Raw genomic sequence first — 21,341 nt, forward strand, 5'->3', positions numbered from 1 at the left:
CCCCAGCCCTGCCTCTCTGGGTCTCTCGCGGTTTGGAAGCCCAGGTCTGTCTTTCCCGCTGCACTACGAGCTCCAGGCGCGGGGCTATCGTTAGTCACCGGAGTGTCACTAGCGCTGCCCGGCTCGGGAGGCGCTTGGGGAATGTGTGTGGCATAAAAGAATGGATGGGGAAACTGAGGCCAGGTCCATGGCAGAGCTGGGGCTCAACCCCAAGGCCTCACATAGATAAAGGATCTAGTGTGATCTCCCACCACCTCCCGCTCAGGGAACCCTGTCGCGAGCCCCAGCACACAAGAGGCGCTCCATCAGGGCATTGAAATTGAACTGCTTGGCAACCAGAGACGCTCAGGTCCCGAGACCGCCTGCTCTCTCCAAGCCCTAACCTGCACAGTCCTCCACGACCATAGAGAGCTGAGCGGGACCGCGCTCTGGGCTCGGGGGCTAGAGAGGCCGGAAGTGCAGCGAGCCCGGGGACGCTCTGGCCGCGCCGCTCTTTTCCCAGCGGCTCGGGGGCGAGGAAGTGAGTCCTCCTGGCACCGCGACCGCGGGGCTGGGGCGAGACGGGCAGTGGGGAGACAGGTGGAGGGGGAGAGGGCTGGAGGCTGCTGGTAGCGATTGGCAGCCGCTGAAGCCAATCAGCAGTTGCGGTGTCCGAGATGGACAGGAGGGAGGGAGGGGCGGGCATCCAGGTGCGATCCCTGGGGCGGGGCGGACGGAAAGTGGGGACCGCGGCGGAGCGGGCGCTGGAAAGGCGGGGTACGGTGAGGGAGGGACGAATGGGACATAGGGGCCTCGTGGGGCGGGGCGAGCCGCAGGTGGAGGCTCCCTCCGGACGGGGCTTTGGAGAACCTGGGGCGCTGGGTGTTTGCAATGGAGGCCTGGGATTTGGGGGGGCGGGGTGGGAGGCAGATGGCTGTAAGTGGGGGGTTCCTGCTGGGGGGATGGGAATGCAGACGCTGATGTCTCACTCGCCCCGCCGCCCTGTCTTCATTTTCAGGCCCCAGAAGAGCCGTGGGATGGACGAAGGGGGAGTGCGGCCGCCCGCTGAGCCGCCCACAAGGAAGAAATTCCTCATCCCCCTAGACGGGGATGAGGCCCCTCCTGCTGGGGTAGGACAGAGAGATGGGGCGGGGGTGGGGCGGGGGGCCCCGCTGGGAGGCTGGGAGGGTTGTGGAGGGAGGGGGACGAGGGGGGGTGCAGTGGGGCTACAGGGAGGGTTAGGGAATGCTGGAGCCTGGGTCGCCTTGGGAAATCAGCCCTTTGCTTTCCATCTCAGTTTCTCTGTAAAACGTCCTGGTGGCTCTAAGACAGGGCTAAGGCAGAGGCTGCGAACTGGCAGCAAACGAGTGGCCCCGGGATGTGCTGTATGTGGCCAGCACCCTGCAAGGCCCGGATTTCTTGCTGACATTTAAGAATTGGAAGATTTTGCCTTTTTTAAAAAAAAAAGTTGGCACTTTTGACATCTCTTGGTAAACCGAAGGACTGGCAGTATGGCGATCTCCTCTCAGGAAAGCAGTGGGCTGGTGCTGAGTACTGGCTGCTGCTAATGTGCTATGAAGAAAAGAAGGTGGCCTAAGCCAGTGTGGCCCAGTGGTTGAGCTTCGACCTATGAACCAGGAGATCACAGCTCAATTTAGGTCAGGGCACATGCCCAGGTTGTGGGCTTGATCCCCAGTAAGGCCGGGGGGGGGGGGGGGGGGGACGGGGGGGACGGGGGGGGGGGGGCATGCAGGAGGCAGCCGATCAATGATTCTCTGTCATCATTGATGTTTCTATTCCCCCTTTTCCCTCTCCCTTCCTCTCTGAAATCAATAAAAACATATTTTAAAAAAAGAAAGAGAAAGTAGGCTAAGGATATAGGGTGTGATGGAGGAGAGGTGCTGCCTTAGGTAGGACAGTAAGGACTGCCTCTCGGAGGAGGTGACATCTTGGCAGAGACGTGAATACGTGATAGAGCGAGCTATGTGACATCTGTGGGGAGAGGGAACAGCCAGTGCAGAGGCTCTGAGGTCAGAGAGAGCCTGACAAGTTTGAGGGCAGCAAGGAGGCCAATGCGGCTGAGTAAGGAAAGCAAGTAGAGTCGGCTATGGTGACAGCTTTGGCTCTTACTCTGAGGCAGGCTATGGGCAGAGGACAGACATGATATGACAGTGTGGGGGGCGGTGAGGGTTAGGCAGGGAACTGGTGAGGAGGTGATGACAGTGGTCCCAGGGAGAGAAGACGGTGACTGGGACCAAGGTGGAGGCTGAGAAGTTGGGAGAAGTAGAGAGATTCTGATTGTGATCCGTCCCACCATCTCTCCCCACAGGCGAAGCCCTTATTCAGATCCACTCGGACCCATCCCACCACGGAGACCTCAGCCCAGGCGGCCCCGCAGACCTACGCTGAGTATGCTATCTCGGGACCGGCAGGAGGGGCTGGAGCCGCACCCCCCACCGGGCCAGAACCCCAGGCAGGAGAGACCCCCAACCAGGCTCCCAAACCAGGGGCAAAATCCAACAGCATCATTGTGAGCCCCCGGCAGGTGAGGAGGAGGATGGAGAAGTGGGGCTTTAAGTTTTGGTGGGAAAAATATTAATAAGGATGGCTTTCTGGTAGGCAGTGGAAGGAGGTCTAAGTTCTGGCCATTGTACTCTCAGCAGCACAGTTCATTCATTCATTTATTCATTCATTTATTCACTCATTCATTCATCCATCCATTCATTCAACTACTGTGTGTAGATTGATGCTGCCCCACAGGTTTTATTTTGCTATAACAAAAATACCATAGACTGGGTGGCTTAGACAAAAGTTTTGGAATTATTTCTCACAGTTTTGGAGGCTGAGAAGTTCAAGATCGAGGCACGTGCAGAATTGGTGTCTGGTGAGGTTCATAGAGGGCTGTCTTCCCACTGTGTCCTCACGGTGAAGGAAGGGGTGAGGGAGCTCTGGGGTCTCTTTTATAAGGGCACTTGCCCTAACCGGTTTGGCTCAGTGGATAGAGCATCAGCCTGCGGACTCAAGGGTCCCAGGTTCGATTCCGGTCAAGGGCATATACCTTGGTTGTGGGCACATCCCCAGTGGGGAGTGCAGGAGGCAGCTGATCGATGTTTCTCTCTCATCGATGTTTCTAACTCTCTATCCATCTCCCTTCCTCTCTATAAAAAAATCAATAAAAAAAAAAAAAATATATATATATAGGCACTAATCCCCTTCATGAGGGCTCCACCCATATGACCTAATCACCTCCCCTCACCTAATCCCATTGCATTGAGGGTTAGGGTTTCACTTTTGGTGGGACAGACACATTCCATCCACAACAGGCTGACTGTTCTTATTGGGGGTGTGATTGTGTTAGTGCAGCTACATTTCCTAACCCCAATTTTGTTCCTTTATTCAAAAACTATTTATTGAACACAGACCCGAATTCAAATCTGCTGTGCTACATAGTAGTTGTGTGATCTTGGGCAAGTGACTTAACCCATCTGTGCCTTTAAAATGGGGGTTCACACCCTAAACACTGGTTTGGCTCAGTGGATAGAGCGTCGGCCCATGGACTGAAGGGTCCCTTCGATTCTGGTTAAGGGCATGTACCTTGGTGGTGGGCTTGATCGTCAGTAGAGAGCGTGCAGGAGGCAGCTGATCTCTCTCATCGATGTTTCTAACTCTCTATCCCTCTTCCTTCCTCTCTATAAAATCAGTAAAATATATTTAAAAATAAATAAATAAAATAAAATGGGGGTTCATCCACTTATAGTCCACAAATGCATTCAGAGGTTGCCAGATGCTGTTCTAGGCTCAGGGGATAGATTGATAGAAAGGAAGCATAAAGTCTCTACAATTGATGGAGCTGGTGTTCTTTATACAAAGACAATAATAGGACTCCAGAATGTGAAAAGACGGGGTGGAGCAGGGGCTGGGAGGAATTGGGGAGCATCTGTAAAACTGCCAACAATGAAAAAAAAAAAGATGTGAAAAGATGCTCAATATCATTAGCCATCAGGGAAGTGCACATCAGAACTACAATGAGCCCTAACCGGTTTGGCTCAGTGGATAGAGCGTCAGCCTGCAGACTCAAGGGTCCCAGGTTCGATTCCGGTCAAGGGCATGTACCTTGGCTGTGGGCACATCCCCAGTAGGGGGCGTGCAGGAGGCAGCTGATCAATGTTTCTCTCTCACCGATGTTTCTAACACTCTATCCCTCTCCCTTCCTCTCTGTAAAAAATCAATAAAATATATTAAAAAAAAAAAAAAAAAGAACTACAATGAGTGCCCAGCGGCGTGGCTCAGTGGTTTGATTCTTGGTCAGGGCATATGCCCAGGAGTGCAGGAGGCAGCAAATCAATGATTCTCTCCATCATTGATGTTTCTATCTCTCTCTCCCTCTCCCTTCCTCTTTGAAATCAATAAACATATATTTAAAAAAAAATAAACACAATGAGATTCCACCCACACCCATACGAATGGCTGACCAGTGGTCGGCAAACTCATTAGCCAACAGAGCCAAATATCAACAGTACAACGATTGAAATTTCTTTTGAGAGCCACATTTTTTAAACTTAAACTATATAGGTAGGTACATTGTTATTAACTTAATTAGGGTACTCCTAAGCTGGCCTTTGCTAAAAACGTCCTCAATCTGATTGAGGTCCGTTCGCTGAGGTCGACCCCTTCCAACTCTCCCATCCACACTCGTCTTGTATACTTGTTTCGTCTATCTCCTTTCGTTCATCCTCTCTATATGTCCAAACCATCTCAACATACTTTTCTCAATCCTTGACACTACATCTTCTTTCACTCCACAACGTTCCCTAAAATTAACTTAATAAACTTTACTTAAAATTGTTTTTTTTTAAATATATATTTATTGATTTTCTACAGAGAGGAAGGGAGAGGGATAGAGAGTTAGAAACATCGATGAGAGACAAGCATCGATCAGCTGCCTCCCGCACACCACCCACCGGGGACGTACCCGCAACCAAGGTACATGCCCTTGACCGGAATCGAACCCGGGTCCCTTCAGTCCCCAGGCCGACACTCCATCCAGTGAGCCAAACCAACCAGGGCTTTACTTAAAGTTTTAAGTCAACTTCGCACTGTACGTGCGCACCCGCACGTGGTATTTTGTGGAAGAGCCACACTCAAGGGGCCAAAGAGCCACATGTGGCTCGTGAGCCGCGGTTTGCCGACCACTGGGCTAGACTAAAAAGCACAGACAGTAACAAGTGCTGTGAGGCTGCGAAGGCACTGGAACCTCAGGCACTGCTGGCAGGAATGTGCAATGGTGCAGCCACTTTGGAGAATGGTCTGGCAGTTCCTTAAATGTTTAATAATAGAGTTGGCGTATGACCCAGCAAGTCCACTTCTGGGTACGTACCCAAGGGTAATGAAGATGTGCGTCCACTCAAAATCTTGCACACCAGTGTTCATAGCGGCATTATTCACAATCGCCAAAAAGTGGGTAGAACTCAAACGCCCATCAGCTGATGACCGGCTTCTCTCACTGAGCTTGTTGAAGGTTCATTTATCTCTTCTCGTTGCTGAGTAGTATTCCACTCTGTGGTTGGCCACATCTTGTTTATCCATTCCTCCACTGGTGGAAAACCCACTGGGTTATTTGTACTTTTTTGTTATTATAAAAATGCTGCTGTGAACTTTTGTGCCGATGAATGTTTTCCGTTCTTGGGTATTGATCTCGGAGTGGATTTGGTGGGTCACATGGTCACTTCATGTTTAACTTTTTCAGGAACTCCCAGACTATTTTCTAAAAAGTTGCACCGTTTTACATTCCCACCAGGAATGTGCGAATGTCTCACCATCTTCTCCCCACCTGTCATTGTCCTCCTGCTTCTGGTCATGTCCTTCAAAAATTAAAGTACCTCCCTTGCTCAGACCTTTCCATGGCTCCCAGTGCCTCGGGTCAGATGGCCCAGGGCCTGCGGGACTGCGGACCCCTGCAGACCCTTCCCACCCCAGCTGCTCTGATAACCCACACCCACCACCAGCGCAGGCCCCACCCTCTTAGAACCACATCCCACCTCACTTGGCAATCACACGTTCATCCCCCAGATCATTTTGTTTAATGTCTGTGTCCTGCACGGGAGCAGGGATTTTGTCTGTCTGGGTCACTGCTATATCTCCAGCATTTAGACACACGGGTGGTGCTCATTAAATACTTACTGGATGGATTAGAGCAGGGGTCCTCAAACTACGGCCCGCGGGCCACATGCGGCCCGCCGAAAACATTTATCCGGCCCGCCGGGTGTTTTTGCCACTGCCTGTCCTGCTTAGCATCCGACTCGTCCCGGGCCCGCAGTGCACATGTGTGGAATGTCTGAGGGACAGTGAACTGGCCCCCTGTTTAAAAAGTTTGAGGACCTCTGGATTAGAGCTTGACTTCCCCAGAGAATTGCAGTTTTAGGCTACAGGGTAAGTTCAGGGTACAACGGGAGAGGAGCCTGCTGAGCAGACTCTGGTCTAAATTAAACTATATAGGTAAGTACATTGTTATTAACTTAGTTAGGGTGCTCCTAAGGCTTAGGAAGAGCCACACTCAAGGGGCCAAAGAGCCGCATGTGGCTCATGAGCCGCAGTTTGCCGACCACAGGGCTGGGGAAAAGGCTGAGTTAGAGACAGACCCAGGGACCCTTCAGTTCAAGCCTGGGGCTCGGGGCTCGGGGCTCGGGGCCTAGATCAGAGCTGAAATGTCAAGGACATGTTGGGCTCGAGAAGAGGCAAGTCTACCCGGCCACTGTGGCTCAGTGGTTGAGCATCAACCTATGAACCAGGAGGTCATGGTTCAGTTCCAGTCAGGGATCCCCAGTGTGGGGCATGCAGGAGGCAGCTGGTCAATGATTCTCTCTCATCATTGATGTTTCTTTTTTTTTTAAATTTCTTTATTGATTAAGTTATTACATATGTGTCTGTATCCCCACATTACCCCCCATCATTGATGTTTCTATCTCTCTCTCTCCCTCTCCCTTCCTCACGGGTGTCAGGGAATCTAACCGTGGCCTCCTGGTTCATGGTTCAATGCTTAACCACTGAGCCAAACTGGCCAGGCAGAGGAGGAGAGAGAAGTTGCAAGACCCAGGCGCAGGGCAGGAGAAGGGTGGAGAGGTGCTGGGGGGGGGGGGGGCCTGGGGTGGCCGTGGCTCCAGGGTCATCCCTGTTCATGGCTTCTGCTCTTCCTCCCTCCCCAGAGGGGCAACCCCGTACTGAAGTTTGTGCGCAACGTGCCCTGGGAATTTGGCGACGTGGTTCCTGACTACGTGCTGGGTCAGAGCACCTGTGCCCTCTTCCTCAGGTGAGCTCTGGGGCTGTCCCACCGCAGGAGGGCACGGAGGGTGTGCGCTGGTCTTCTAGGCTCTTCCCCAGGAGGCATGGCCCTGTGCGCTCTGGGCCTCGGGTGGGAGGAAGAGGCCGGGCCCGGGTGCGCCCGGAGTGACAAGAGCTGTGGGCCCAGAATCCTGTGTCTGAGCAGGTTGGGGGCCGGGTCACTCATGCCCCAGACTGAGTGACTCCAACATCCAGGACTGAAGGTGACAAGAGCCAGATTTCCCTGACCTTCCCCACCCCCCCACCCCCCCCAACGCCCCTTAAACCCGGAGCCCTTCTCCAGATAGAGGCAGAGAGGAAGTGAAACTTTGAAGTTGCTGGCCTCCCTGCAGGCGTGAGAGCTGGCGGCTCCGGGCAGGGATGTCCCCTGGTTCCCAGGTGCAGAAGCCCCCCCACCCCCCACCCCACCAGCCAAAGTCCTGGCATGGCCCCTGCTTCCCAAGACCAGCTGTGTGGGTCCTGGTCTTGCTCTTCAGGGCACTGGTCTCCTCTGCCTGAAGCCAGTCTCCCCTCCTCAGTGAAGACCCTGGGGCCAGCCTTGCAGGGAGCCCGAGCCAGGCAGCGGCTGCTGCAAACCCCGCTGTGCCGTCCTGCAAGGGAGCAGCCACTCACCCTCTCCGAGCCTCAGCTCCTGGCCAGGCTGCCCCAGCTCCCTGCGTGTTAGCATGAGGAAGGGCTCCCCGGAACTCGGGGCCACGAGACCTCTCAATCCTTCCTCCCCCCTTTCCCAGCCTCCGCTACCACAACCTCCACCCGGACTACATCCACGAGCGGCTGCAGAGCCTGGGGAAGAGCTTCGCCCTGCGGGTCCTGCTCGTGCAGGTGGATGTGGTAAGCAGGGGTCCTCCCTCCAGCCTCACTGCCCCCGCCTGTGCAGCGGGAGCCTTGGGCCTCCTGGTAGCCAAGGGGACTGTTGAACCCCTTCCAGGGAGAAATGCCGGTTGAAGCTTCAAGGGGGACCTGTTTCTCACATCTGACAGTGACACCCTGTGTTGGCAAGGAGGGGGGAGGGTAAAAAATCCATCTCCTTCTTCCCCACCTGCTTTAACTAGTCCCAGCACTCTGCCCCCTAAGTCTTACTGGAATCTGTTTTATCTTCTCTGTCCTCACAGCCTGGCCCGACTTAGGCCCCCTCTCCTGCCTGGGTCCCTGCCCCAGCCTCTCCCTTTGTCGCATGGCCTCCAGCCTTGACCCCTCTCATCCTTATAGCCGCCAGAGGGGTCTTCCTAACGCACAGGTCTGGTGTTAAAACCCCTAAATGGGCCCTGGCCATTGTTGCTCAGTGGTTAGGTCATCGGCCCACGTACTGAAGGGTCTCGGGTTTGATTTCTGGTCATGGGTACGTATCTGGGTTGAAGATTCGATCCCTGGCCCCAGTCAGGCAGCCAATCAGTGTGTCTCTCTCACATCAGTATTTTTTTTTTCTCTCTCTCTCTCCCTCCCTACCTCCCTTCCACTCTCTCTCAAAAATCAGTGGAAAAAATATCCTTGGTGAAGATTGACAACAACCAAAAATACCCTAAGTGGCTTCCCAGTGCTCGCCACGGCCCAGGACGCTCTCTGGGCTCATGCCTAAGCTCCCGTGTGAAAACCCCTTCTTTTGCCCTGGCAGGTGGCTCCCTTGGTTAGAGTGTTGTTCCAATACGTCAAGGTAGCAGGTCTGATCCCCGGTCAGGACACATACAGGAATCAACCGGTGAATGCATGAATAAGTGGAACAACACATCGGTGTTTCTTCCCCTCCCTCCTTCCCCCTTCCTCTCTCTCTCTCTAAAGTCAATTTTTAAAAAAACGTTCTTTCCCATCCTCCATCCCATATTGAGTGATTGCAATTGCTCGAGCCCTCTCTTTCCTCCCATCCTTGCACATGCTCTTCCCTGTGTTTAAGGTTCCCTTCTCTGCTCTCCTGTGCTGCCTTTACTCCTCTTCATCCTCCATAAGGTCCCAGCTCAGATGTCTTCTCCTCTCGGAAGCTCTCCCTGAACTCACCCAGGTCATAGGCTCCTCTGGGTTCCCCGCCCCCAGCCCCTTCAGCTCTGGCCACTCTGGGTCCTCACTGTCTGAGGATCGGTCTGTCCCTTCTTCAGACTGAGCTCCAGGAGGATAGAACCAGGCTGTCTCGGTCACTGCTGGGTCCTGGTACTGCCCGGCACAGGCCAGGCGCCCAGTAGGAGCTTAGGGAGTGTCAACTGAATGGAAGGTTCCTGGCATCCTAAGACACTGTGTTTTCAGGACTATAATGCCTTGCTTTCTCCCAGATCTCATTCTGATTTTCTCCTCTGCCCAGAAAGATCCTCAGCAGGCCCTCAAGGAGCTGGCTAAGATGTGCATCCTGGCAGACTGCACGCTGGTCCTTGCCTGGAGGTGAGATGGAGGCTTCCGGCCAGGTCAGGCTCTATCCCGAGAGTCGTTCCTCTCCCCCAGCCTTCTCAGCCCTTCCCCTCTCCTCCCGTGAACTCTCTGTGAGCCTGGTCCAGGCACTGCCACCTCTGGCCTCAATGTCTTCATCTGTAAAATAGGGTCCTACTGTCTTTCTTGTAGGGATGTAGGCACAAAGGCAGGTAACGTAGATCAAATTCCCAGGACCGTACTTGTCACTTATGAATTAGACATAAAATCTAGCTGAACAATTAATTGCATGTCTGGCTCTCTAAACACCATAGATTGGTTCTCCGATTGGGGGAAAAAGAACCCCTCTCTCACACCATAAACTAAATGAAAATCCTGACAAGTGATTTTTTAAAAAGTACAATGGCCCTAGTTGGTTTGGCTCAGTGGATAGAGCATCAGCCTGTGGACTGAAGGGTCCGAGTTCAATTCCGGTCAAGGGCACATGCCCAGGTTGTGGGCTTGATCCCCAGTAAGGGGTGTGCAGGAGGCAGCCAATCAATGATTCTCTCTCATTGATGTTTCTATCTCTTTCTCCCTCTCCCTTCCTCTCTGAAATCAATAAAAATATATTTTGGGGGGAAAAAAAGTACAGTAGCCCAGCTAGAGTGGCTCAGTTGGTTGAACGTTGCCCTATGCACCAAAAGACTGCTGGTTCCATTCCTGGTCAGGGCACATACCGGGTTGTGGTTTCAATCCTCGATTGGGGCACATAAAGAAGGTAACTGATCCATGTTTCTCTCTCTCCCTCTCCCTCTCCCCCTTCCTCTCTGTCCCTTTCCCTCCCTCCCTTCTACTCTCTCTAAAAATCAATGGGAATAAAAATCAATGGAAAAAATATCCTCAGGTGAGGATTAACCAAAAACATTTTTTTACAATAAAAGCATTCTAAGAAATTTAATGGGAGAATATTTTTTATAATCTTGGGGTATGAAAAGTCTTCCAAAGCAAGACATAAACCCCTAAATCCATAAAGGAAAAGATTGGCTGATTTGAGAAAATTATAATTTGAAACTTTTGGATGTTAAGAGATACTGTAAACAAAGTTAAAAGGCAAATGACAACCCTAGCCTGTTCTCAGTGGTTAGAGCATCTGCCAGAGGACTGAAGGGTCTCGGGTTTGATTCTGGTCAAAGGCATGTACCTCGGTTACATGCTTGATCCCTGGCCCCAGTCGGGGGCGTGCAGGAGGCAACCAATCAATGTGTCTCGCTCACATCGATGTTTCTCTCTCTGTCTCTCCCTCCCTTCCACTCTTTCTAAAAAACCAGTGGAAGAAATACCCTCATGTGAAAATTAACAACAACAGAAAAAGGGCAAATGACAGACTAAGAAAAAAGACTGGGTGTGTATATAACAGATTTAAGAACCCTAATTTATATATGGACATGCAAATTATACTAGAGGCCCGGCGCAAAAAATTCGTGCACGGGTATGGTCCCTAGGCCTGGCCTACGATCAGGGCCATCTTCCTCGGCTGCCAGCAGCCAGCAGCCAGCCCCACCCCCAGCCGCCAACCACCCCTGGTTCCCTGTTCGCCATCGGGTGATGGGAGCCTGCTGGCCGGGGGAAGGGACCGAAAGGTGGTCAGTGCGCCTCACAGTGACTGGTCGAGTGGTCGTTCTAGTCGTTCCGCTGTTAGGGTCAATTTGCCTATTACCCTTTTATTATATAGGATAGGATGGTAAAACATATTTAAGTTTTTGTTGTTAATCCTTATCTGAGGACATGTCTTCCATTGATTTTTATGTTGTTGTTTTTTTTAATCCTAAATTCTTTTAATACTTCAAAGCCACAGCCAACTTTATATTTTATTTATTTTTAAAATTAATCTAAAACCCTAGCCAGTTTGGCTTAGTGGATGGAGCGCCAGCCTGCGGACTGAAGGGTCCCGGATTCGATTCCAGTCAAGGGCATGTTCCTCGGTTGCAGGCTCCCGACCCTGGTTAGGGGGCATGTGGGTAGCAACCAATTGATGTGTTTCTCTCACATTGGTGTTTCTCTCTGTCTCTCCCTCTCCCTTCCACTGTCTTTAAAAAAAAAAATCCTTGGGTGAGGATTTAAAAAAAATAATAATAAATTAACCCTAGAGAGAGGAAGGGAGGGAGAGAGAGAGAAATATTGATGTGAGAGAGGAACATCGATTGGTTGCCTCCTGCACGTGCCCCAATGGGGGATCAAACCCAAAACCTGGGTATGTGCCCTGGCCTGGAATTGAACCTGCCACCTTCTGGTGTATAGGACGAAACTACAATCAACTGAGCCACACCAGGCAGGGCTAAATGTTTATATTCATTATATGTTTATAAAGAACCTCCTACAAGTCAATAAGAAAAAGGTGACCCAATTTTTAAAAAGTCTAATACAGGTGGCCAAAAACTCCTAGAAAATTAATCAACCATATTATAGTTTATCAGGAAAAAAGTAAAATTTGAAAAATGAGGTGCCATTTTTCACCCATTAATTTGGTGAAAACATCAAGACAGAGAGTATGAAATGGGCACCCGCATGTTCAGTTGGCAGGAGACGTGATTGACTATCAAAACATGGAGGTAGTAATGGGTAAAGGCGGTCAAATATGTGGTGATGGAAGGAGATGAGACTTTGGGTGGTGAACATGCGATGCAGTGTACAGGTGATGTATTATATAATTGTACACCTGAAACCTATATAATTTTATTAACCAGTGTCACCCCAGTAAATTTAATAGTAATAATAATTTTTAAAAACCAGAAAATAGACACACAAATTTCTGCACTTGGAATTTCTACTTGCTGATGATCCCTGCTTGTGTGTGCAGTGACACAGGCTGTAACATGTAGTTTAAAATTCAGAAGTGATATAGAAAGGGTATATGTATAGACTGCATATACACTGAGTGGCCAGATTATTATGACCACCCCATCAGTACTTCATTGACACTTCCAAAAATACTGAATATTGAAAACTTCCTAAGCAAATACTCTCAGGTTTTATTATTATTATTTGCATAACTAATTCACTTCATTGTACTGATGGGGTGGTCATAATAATCTGGCCACTCAGTATATACACACACACATATAATCAGCAATATATACAGAGAAGTGTCTCCTCTACCCCTTCCTTCCTACTCCCCTTCCCCTTCCCACTGTTGTTGGTTTCTTGGTTCCCTTTCAATGTTTCTATAAAACACAAGCAGCATGTGTGAAACATCTTAGTTTCCTTCCTTTCTTAGACAGACGTAGCATATACTACGTACACGTGCTCCTTGGCTTACGATGGGGTTACCGCCCAATAAGCCCATTGTAAGTTGAAAATACCGGCAGGTGAAATGCAGTTAATACCCTTCCCTGCAGACGGCGTGGCAGCCTGGCCGGTCTCTGCTGGGTGTGCATCACTTCTGCGCGTTGTAAAGTCGACAAGTTGTAAGTCGGAGCAGTGCGCTGGGCACTGTCCGTAGACTGCTCTGTGCCTTGCGGTGTCATTACCTGGAGGTCTTTTCCATGTCCGTGTAGAGAGCAGCCTCATTCTTTGTTTCATAGCTGTGCAGTAGTCCAATATAGTATCCACATTTTTAAAAAATCAGTACACATTATTATTTAAGAGCAGTTTTAAGTTTATTAACAAATTGATCAGAAAGTACAGACTTCTGCCCTGGCCGGTGTGGCTCGGTTGGTTGGAGCGTCGTCCCGTGCACCAAAGGGTGGTGGGTTCGATCACAGTCAGGGCACATGCCCAGGTTGCAGATTCCATTCCGGTTGGGGTGCAGGCAGTAGGCAAACAGTCGATGTTTCTCTCTCCATTCGTCTCTCTTTAAAAAAAAAATTTATATTCAGTGCTTTCAGAGAGGAAGGGAGAGAGAGATAGAAACATCAATGATGAGAGAATCATTGATTCATTAATCGGCTGCCTCCTGCATGACCCCCACTGGGGACCAAACCTGCAACCCAGGCATATGCCCTGATGGGGAATCAAACCGTGACCTCCTGGTTCATAGGTTGACCTGAGCCATGCCAGCCAGGCTCCCTCCACCTCTCTAAAGTCAATTTAAAAAAAAAAGTATAGAGTTCCCACATGCGATTTCTCCTAGTATTTACATCTTGTATTAATTAGTGTGATACATTTGTTACAATTGTGTTGTACATTCTATAGGTCTTGACAGAGGTATGACCTGTGTCCGAAATTCCTGCATCCAGTGATTCACTCCATGTCCAGCCCCTCTCGGTCTCTGTTGGATGGGGTGGGGCAGAAGCTTACAGAATAGTTTCACTGCCCTACGTAAAAGTCCTGTGTTCTCCCTCGTCATCCCTCCCTCCCCTACGCCCGGGCAACCACTGCTCTTTGTACTGTCTGCACAGTTTCCCTTTTCCAGAATGTCCTACTGGAACCATAGCGTATACAGCTGAAAGGGAGAAACCCAGGGCCCTGTTGTGCCAGGAGAGCCCCAGTTCTTCCTCACTGCGGGTCTTTGTCCTGTGTCTCCGTCACTACTCACAAAGCACTCCACTTCCGGCCACTAAATGTGCGGGGGTTTTCCCCACACCAAGCAGTCCTCTGCGATACCGGCTTGGTTTCCTACAATTTTTTTTCCCAAATATATTTTATTGATTTTTTACAGAGAGAAAGGGAGAGAGATAGAGAGAAACATCGATCGGCTGCCTCCTGCACGCCCCCACTGGGGATGTGCCCGCAACCAAGGTACATGCCCTTGACCGGAATCGAACCTGGGACCCTTCAGTCTGCAGGCCGATGCTCTATCCACTGAGCCAAACCGGCTAGGGCGGTTTCCTACAATTTAACTCAATCCTGTTGCCATCTATCTGGAGACAGTCAGATCCCACACACACTCCAGGTGTCACCGCGGCTACAGAGGGAGGTCCCCACAACCCCTCAGGTTTGACACTTTGCTGGAGTGGCTCATCGAACTCAGCGGAACACTGACTTATGTTTCCCAGTTTATTTATTTTTTAATTTAGTCCTTATCTGAGGATGTGTTTTTTAATTGATTTTAGAGAGTGGGGAGTGGGGGTGGGGAGAGAAACATTGATCAGCTGCCTCCCAAACGCACCCCGACAGGGGATCGGCCGAAACCAAGGCCTGAGGAGGAATGGAGCCGGCAGCCTTTTGGTGCACAGGCCGCTCCAACCAGCTGAGACACCAGCCAGGCTGTTTACCAGTCATTAAAGGAGAGAGATGAACAGCCAGGTGAGGAGAGACTGAGGGCGAGGTCTGGGAGGATCCCAAGTGCAAGACTGTCTGTCCCTGTGGAGAGGGAGTGAGTCACGCCGCTGGGGTGGATGTGCTGACCAGCCCGGATGCTCTCTGAACCCCGTGCTTCTGAGAGAGTAGGAAGCTCCCGCTCGTCGGCACCATCAATGATTAACTCCCTTCCAGCCCCTCTCCGTCCCCGGAGGATGGGGTTGGGCTGGGCAGAAACTTCCAGGTTCCTAATCATTGGACTTTCCGGTGACCAGCCCCACCCAGGAGCCCACCACCTCGTTAGAACAGAAGATGCTCGGGGCTCTTATCACCTAAGAACTCACAGGGTCTCGGCAGCCCTGTCCCAGAAACCCAGGGCAGACACCAGCCTCGATTGTATACTATCTCACATGCCTCTTCAGATTGGCTCCTTCCACTGAGCTCTGAAGGTTCCTCCATGTCTTTTCATGTCTTGGTAACTCACTTTTTTTTTAAAAAATATATCTTTATTGATGTCAGAGAGGAAGGGAGAGGGAGAGAGAGACGGAAACATCAATGATGAGAGAGAAATACGGATTGGCTGCCTCCTGCACGCCCCCCACTGGGGATGGAGCCCACAACCCGGGCACATGCCCTTGACCGGAATCAAACCCGGGACCCTTCAGTCCGCAGGCCGACACTCTATTCACTGAGCCAAACCAGCCAAGGCGGTAACTCACTTTTTTTGTTGTTGTTGTTAATCCTCACCCAAGGATATTCTTTCCATTTATTTTTTAGAGAGAATGGAAGGGAGGGGGAGAAACAGAGAGAGAAGCATCAGTGTGAAAGAGACACATCGATTGGTTGCCTCCTGCACACTCCCTGACTGGTGCCAGGGACCAAGCCTGCAGCCGAGGTACGTGCCTTTGACTGGAATTGAACCTCGGGATCCTTCAGTCTGCAGGTTGACACTCTAACCACTGAGCAACCGGTTAGGGCGGTAACTTGTTTTTAATCACTGAATAATATCTCATTGTCTGGATCCACATTCTTTTCCAGCTGTTAAACTATCCCATTGTGTAGATGGAACAGGTCAACCCCTATTGGTAGACACTGGGGTGGTCTCTGTCTTTTGCCGTTACCACCGGCACTCCTACTTCTGTCCTGGATCCCGGGAATGGGTTTTTTAGGCCAAAGGATATTTGTAACGCTGTGCCTTCCCTCCGGGTATGTACCTCTATGCTGTTGGAGTATTTGGAAAAAATGTATTGATGTATTAGTTGTATATTAAAGCAAAAGCAAGAAAAAATGTGTCAAATACCCAGGGGGCATTTAGAGGATGCTGAGAATGTTCATTTTTCTTTTCTTTAAAAAAAAAATATATTTTATTGATTTTTTACAGACAGGAAGGGAGAGTGATAGAGAGTTAGAAACACTGATGAGAGAGAAACATCGATCAGCTGCCTCCCGCACACCCCCTACTGGGGATGTGCCCGCAACCAAGGTACATGCCCTTGACTGGAATCGAACCCAGGACCCTTCAGTCCGCAGGCCGACACTCTATCCACCGAGCCAAACCGGTTACGGCCATTTTTCTTTTTAAAAAAATATATTTTTATTGATTTCAGAGAGGAAGGGGGAGGGAGAGAGCGATAGAAACATCAGTGATGAGAATCATTGATTGGCTGCCTCCTGCTCGCCCCCTACTGGTGATGGAGCCCTCAACCTGGGCATGTGCCCTTGACCAGAATTGAACCTGGGACCCTTCAGTCCGCAGGCCGACGCTCTACCCCAGGGGTCCTCAAACTTTTTAAACAGGGGGCCAGTTCACTGTCCCTCAGACCGTTGGAGGGCCGGACTATAGTTTAAAAAAAAACTATGAACAAATTCCTATGCACACTGCACATATCTTATTTTGAAGTAAAAAAACAAAACGGGAACAAATACAATATTTGTATTTGCATGTGGCCCGCGGGCCGTAGTTTGAGGACCCCTGCTCTACCCACTGAACCAAACTGGCTAGGGCTGTTCATTTTCCTATAGAGTTTGAAATTTTTAGCATCAGCAATTACTACCATAATGAAATGAATCTAAAACATGACCCCTCCTCACCCTGGCTGACCCCAATGTCCTCTCACCCCAGCCCCGAGGAGGCCGGGCGGTACCTGGAGACCTACAAGGCCTACGAGCAGAAGCCGGCAGACCTCCTGATGGAGAAGCTGGAGCAGGACTTCGTCTCCCGGGTGAGGCCACGTCACCCCCTGCCCGGCCCTCCCCCAGCACCTTGCTGGGTGTTTGAGCTTCATTTCCCATCGTCAGTCATGCCTCTCCTCCCCAACCCCACCCCCCACTTCCAGTCTCCCCTCTCCCACCCGAGCGGCAGCTAACGGGGTCTAAGCACAAACCTGATCCTGCCCTCCCCAGCTCAAAACCGTCCTGTGGCTCCCCAGTGCCCTCAGCGAAAGCCTGGCTTTCTTGCCCTGCTCTACCAGGCCCTGCCGCCCCCTGCCCTTGCATTCTCTGTCCTTTCTCCCACGCCTACCAGCCTCTCTCAGTATCCCATCTTTCACACATGAGCTCTGTTGCTCTCTTCTCCAGGAAGCCCTCCCTGATCCCCAGGCCAGGTCAGGTGCCCCCACTGAGTCACCACTGTCTGGGACTAATTTGTCTCCTGCACTGTACTGGGAGCCCCAGGAGGGGAGAGCTGGGCTGTCTTGGTCCCTGCTGTGTCCCCAGCACCACCCAGCTCTCAATGGGTACTCAAGGACTATCCACTGAACGAATGATTGACTCTGGGCTCCAATCTTATATAATAAAAGGGTAATATGCAAATCAACCGAACAGAGGAACTACCAGTGGCTATGATGCACACTGACCACCTGTGGAGCTGCCCCCTGGTGGTCAGTGCGCCCCCATGGGGGAGCGCCACTCAGCCAGAAGCCAGGCTCACAGCTTGCGAGTACAGCTGTTGTGGCAGGAGCCTCATGCCTCCATGAGGGCTCTGGGCTGCAAGGGCGCAAGCCAGGCTGAGGGACCACCCCCCCCTCCCCGCCCAGTGCACGAATGTCATGCACCAGGCCTCTAGTGATAGAGTAATGGTGGATGCCTGCAGTCACCCCTGAGGTGGGTACTGCTAGGACTCCCTTTTGCCTGGAAATGGAGGCCTAGAGATGAATTCCTGTGCCAGGACCTCACAGGGAGTAAGCAGTGGGGCCTGGTTTGAACACAGCTCCGACTTCAGAGCCTAGTCTTCCCCTGGGCAGAACGAACTCGAGATAAACAAGTGGCATTTATCTTCTCGTTGCATGACCGACACCCTTTCAGCTATTTGGGGATCACTCTAAGATGACCTCTTTATTAGAAAAAAAAAAAAAGGCATTTATTAAGCAGCACCTGCATGCAAGGGGACACAGTAGTAACAGCACTGCCCTCGTGGGCTCAGTCCTGCTCTTTCTTCTCCCAACACACTTCTGCCTCCTCCTCCCCTTCCAGGTGACTGAATGTCTGACCACTGTGAAGTCAGTCAACAAAACGGACAGTCAGACCCTCCTGACCACTTTTGGGGTAAGGAAGGATTCCTGTGTCCGTACAGGCATTTCTACCCCTGTGCCTTTTAGAGGAAGCCCCCTACTGTTTCCCTCCCCCCTCCCCCCTCCCCGCCTTCCCTGCCCTCCCATAGGCCCTCACCTCCTTCCAGGAATATCTTAGATCCCTGACCAGCTGGGGCAGGGCAGAGTTTTACGCTCACCTCCCCTGACCCTTCACTCCCGTCTTCCTCAGTCTCTGGAACAGCTCATAGCCGCATCGAGAGAAGATCTGGCCTTGTGCCCGGGCCTGGGGCCACAGAAGGTAAGAGATCTGGGAACAGGCTCAGGGGCAGGAGGGGGCCCCAAATAGACGGGACCCCAGATCCTCAAGTTCTAAGGTTTCCGAAGTCCCTCAGTGCCTCTCCTATAGATGGGGAAAACTGAGGCCCAGAGAGGGTGGGTGCAGCCCAGCCTCACACAGCCAGCCTGGGAGGAAAAGAACCAAAGTCCACGCTGGACGTACCGAACAAATGGCTCATTTAATGACTGGCTCCCTTCTCCCCACCCAGGCCCGCAGGCTGTTCGATGTCCTCCACGAGCCCTTCTTGAAAGTGCCCCGATGACCTCAGCTGCCCAGGAGGCCCCCAGTGTAACAATAAAGCATTTTCCCGCCAGGCTCCTGCGCGTGTGCTGCTGCAACCACCGGAAGGGGTTCTCTGCTCGGCTCTGACTGCCCAGGGGGCCACCTCAGCTTTCCTTAGCAGTTGTCCATTTCCCTGGAGGAGACTACGCAGGATCCTGCTGCAGCTTTTTCTTTTTCTTCTTCTCGCGTCTCGTGGGAGCCACCTCCCCAGACTCTGGATTCGGTGGCGGCTCCGGCACCCCCCTTTCCTGGCCCCACTTCTTCCTCTTCTTGGTGGACGCTGGATCTGCCCTGGCCTCAGGCTCCGTCATCTCACCTCGTGGGTCAGTCGCCTCAGTCCCTGGCTCTGTCCCTCTGTGCCCTCTTTCTTTCTTCTTCTTCTTGGGGGATGCTAGAGCTGCCTGAGGCTCAAGATCGCCTGGCAGCCCAGGCACCATCACCTCTTCCTGGGGCTCCACCACCTCTGTCTTTGGCTCCATCATCGGGCTTTGCCATTTTTCCTTTTTCTTCCTCTTTTTGGTGGACACCAGAGCTGCCTCGGCCTGTGGCTCAACCTCACCACGTGGCAGTTCAGGCTCCATCCTCTCCCCTGGGGGCTCCAGGGTGCTCTTCTCTGGCTCCACAGCCTCAGTCCCTGGCTCCACCAGCACTCTGTGCCCCTTTCCTTTTTTCTTCTTCTTCGAGCACAACAGTGGGATGGCCTCCTCCTGGGGCTCCTCCTTCACCTGTAGCTGAAACTCAGCTCTCATCCCCTCCACAGCCTCCATCCCTTCTGTCCCCTTGTGTCTCTTCCTCTTCTTGGTGGGGGATAGGACTGTCTCTTGCAGAGGCTCGGTTTTAATCATGAGTTCCAGCTCCACAGTCTTTTCTTCTGGCTCCAGCACCCCCATTTCTGTCTCTTTAGGCTTCTTTTTCTTCTTGCTGGTGGATGGGACCAGCACTCCCAGCACCTCAGCCCCGGGCTCCGGCTTCATCGCCTCCAGTTCATTGGGGTGCTGCTTTTTCTTCTTCTTCCCCACACCCATCTCTGGGGGCCCCAAAGCTGTGTCCACCTCCAGGGTCCCGTGCCCATTCACTGCCTCCTGAGGAACGGAGGCCTCAGACACGTGCCTCTTCTTTTTCCTCTTCCCTGAGGCTGGTGACCTCAGTGCCAAGGCTGACCCAGGCCCTGTGACTGGCGGGCTGCCTCCGAAGGCACAGAACCGAGGCCTCAGGCCAGGGGGGATCTGTGGTGGGGGGCTGGTGGGAATGGGTTGCAGCGGGATCCCCGATAAGGATTCTTGGGGACCCTCTAAGATCCTTAGGCTGCCCTTGGGGGCTGGGGCGCAGGTGAGTCCGCCTTCTGCCTCTGCGGAGGGGGCCAGCAGGGTTGCTTCTCCAGCTTGGGGGCTGCCGCTGCTGAGGACCCGATAGCGGTGCCGCTTGCCTGCCACCTTGCCCTTCACCATGTGGGAGCCAGAGAGAGGCACCAGCCGCCCATTGAGGCTGAAAGGAGAGAGGGGGAGGGCAGAAGCGGGTCAGATTCTTTCGGTGGCGCTGGGGAGAGGCGCTGGGGAGCTGCATTGCTAGGTTCCTTAGGACAAGCCCCTCTAAACTCCCCCAAGTGCATCCCCTGGAGTGGTGAGTATTCCAGGGAGCCGGCTGGGACCACTCACCAGTCTGGGGCGAAGTCTGCAGGGGCCTGGATAAGCCACAGTTCCGTATCCGGGCCCGTCAGCGCCTCCAAGGAGAAACGAGTGGACTCTGAGGAGGGGGGCGTCGCGGTAAAGTTGGGGGGACAAGAGAACCGAGCAGCACCTGCAGAAGGGGAAACGGGGGTCTGCGGACACTTTCCTGCCAGTCCCATCCTCCAGGGCGCCTATCGCACCGGTCCCAACCGCTTGAGCACCCCGAAGGCCCTCATCCGGTCTCTCCCACGGTCGGTTCCACGGAGACCCTTTCTCTCCACTGGTCCAAATCCTGGGGGGCTCTTTTCTACACCGGTCGCCCTCCCAAGATATCCTCTCTCCGGCCCAACTCCCTCCGGTGTCCCCACCCCGCCTTCCTCGGGGCATGCTTTTCGCAGGTCCTGTTTCCGGGGATGCCCCTTCTTCCGTCCAGGCGCTCCCGGCGCCCCTTCCCCCTCCCGCCAGCCAGCCTTCTGCACCCCGTCGGCCCGCCCTGAAGCAACTCACCTCCGGACGGGACACCCGCCATCCCGGCACCCACGGCTCCCGCTGATCCGTAGCTAAGCCGCCCCAGCCCCGCCGCCGACCACGTGGAGCCGAGGGGGCGGGGCCTGGCTCGGGAGCGCCCAAAGGGTGCGG

General features: G+C 52.5%; 2 protein-coding genes across 5 annotated transcripts; one reads left to right on the forward strand and one right to left on the reverse strand.

The window, feature by feature from the left end:
• Positions 1 to 474: 474 nt before the first annotated feature.
• Positions 475 to 19,068, forward strand: ERCC1 (ERCC excision repair 1, endonuclease non-catalytic subunit). Of its 3 annotated transcripts, none has more exons than XM_070402288.1 (10): positions 475 to 520; positions 998 to 1,109; positions 2,309 to 2,524; positions 7,182 to 7,285; positions 8,049 to 8,148; positions 9,605 to 9,681; positions 17,009 to 17,108; positions 18,358 to 18,429; positions 18,646 to 18,714; positions 18,962 to 19,068. In XM_070402288.1, the coding sequence occupies exons 2-10, from the start codon at positions 1,017 to 1,019 to the stop codon at positions 19,013 to 19,015; spliced, it is 885 nt and encodes a 294-aa protein (XP_070258389.1). In that variant the 5' UTR covers positions 475 to 520; positions 998 to 1,016; the 3' UTR covers positions 19,016 to 19,068. The 3 variants fall into 3 exon arrangements, with proteins under 3 accessions (XP_070258389.1, XP_070258391.1, XP_070258390.1); XM_070402290.1 differs by lacking the exon at positions 475 to 520 and adding an exon at positions 671 to 689; XM_070402289.1 differs by lacking the exon at positions 475 to 520 and adding an exon at positions 682 to 756.
• POLR1G (RNA polymerase I subunit G) lies at positions 18,890 to 21,268 on the reverse strand. 2 transcript variants are annotated; one of them, XM_070402287.1, is made up of 3 exons: positions 21,210 to 21,268; positions 20,691 to 20,832; positions 18,890 to 20,520 (listed from the first exon to the last, which is right to left on the reverse strand). In XM_070402287.1, the coding sequence occupies exons 1-3, from the start codon at positions 21,229 to 21,231 to the stop codon at positions 19,179 to 19,181; spliced, it is 1,506 nt and encodes a 501-aa protein (XP_070258388.1). In that variant the 5' UTR covers positions 21,232 to 21,268; the 3' UTR covers positions 18,890 to 19,178. The 2 variants fall into 2 exon arrangements, with proteins under 2 accessions (XP_070258388.1, XP_070258387.1); XM_070402286.1 differs by lacking the exon at positions 21,210 to 21,268 and having other exon boundaries at positions 20,691 to 21,071.
• Between the last annotated feature and the right edge of the window lie 73 nt (positions 21,269 to 21,341).

The sequence above is a fragment of the Myotis yumanensis genome, unplaced genomic scaffold (assembly GCF_028538775.1).
Source record: "Myotis yumanensis isolate MYYU_CA2020_CCGP unplaced genomic scaffold, mMyoYum1.0.hap1 SCAF_23, whole genome shotgun sequence".
In the NCBI taxonomy this organism is placed as follows: Eukaryota; Metazoa; Chordata; class Mammalia; order Chiroptera; family Vespertilionidae; genus Myotis; species Myotis yumanensis.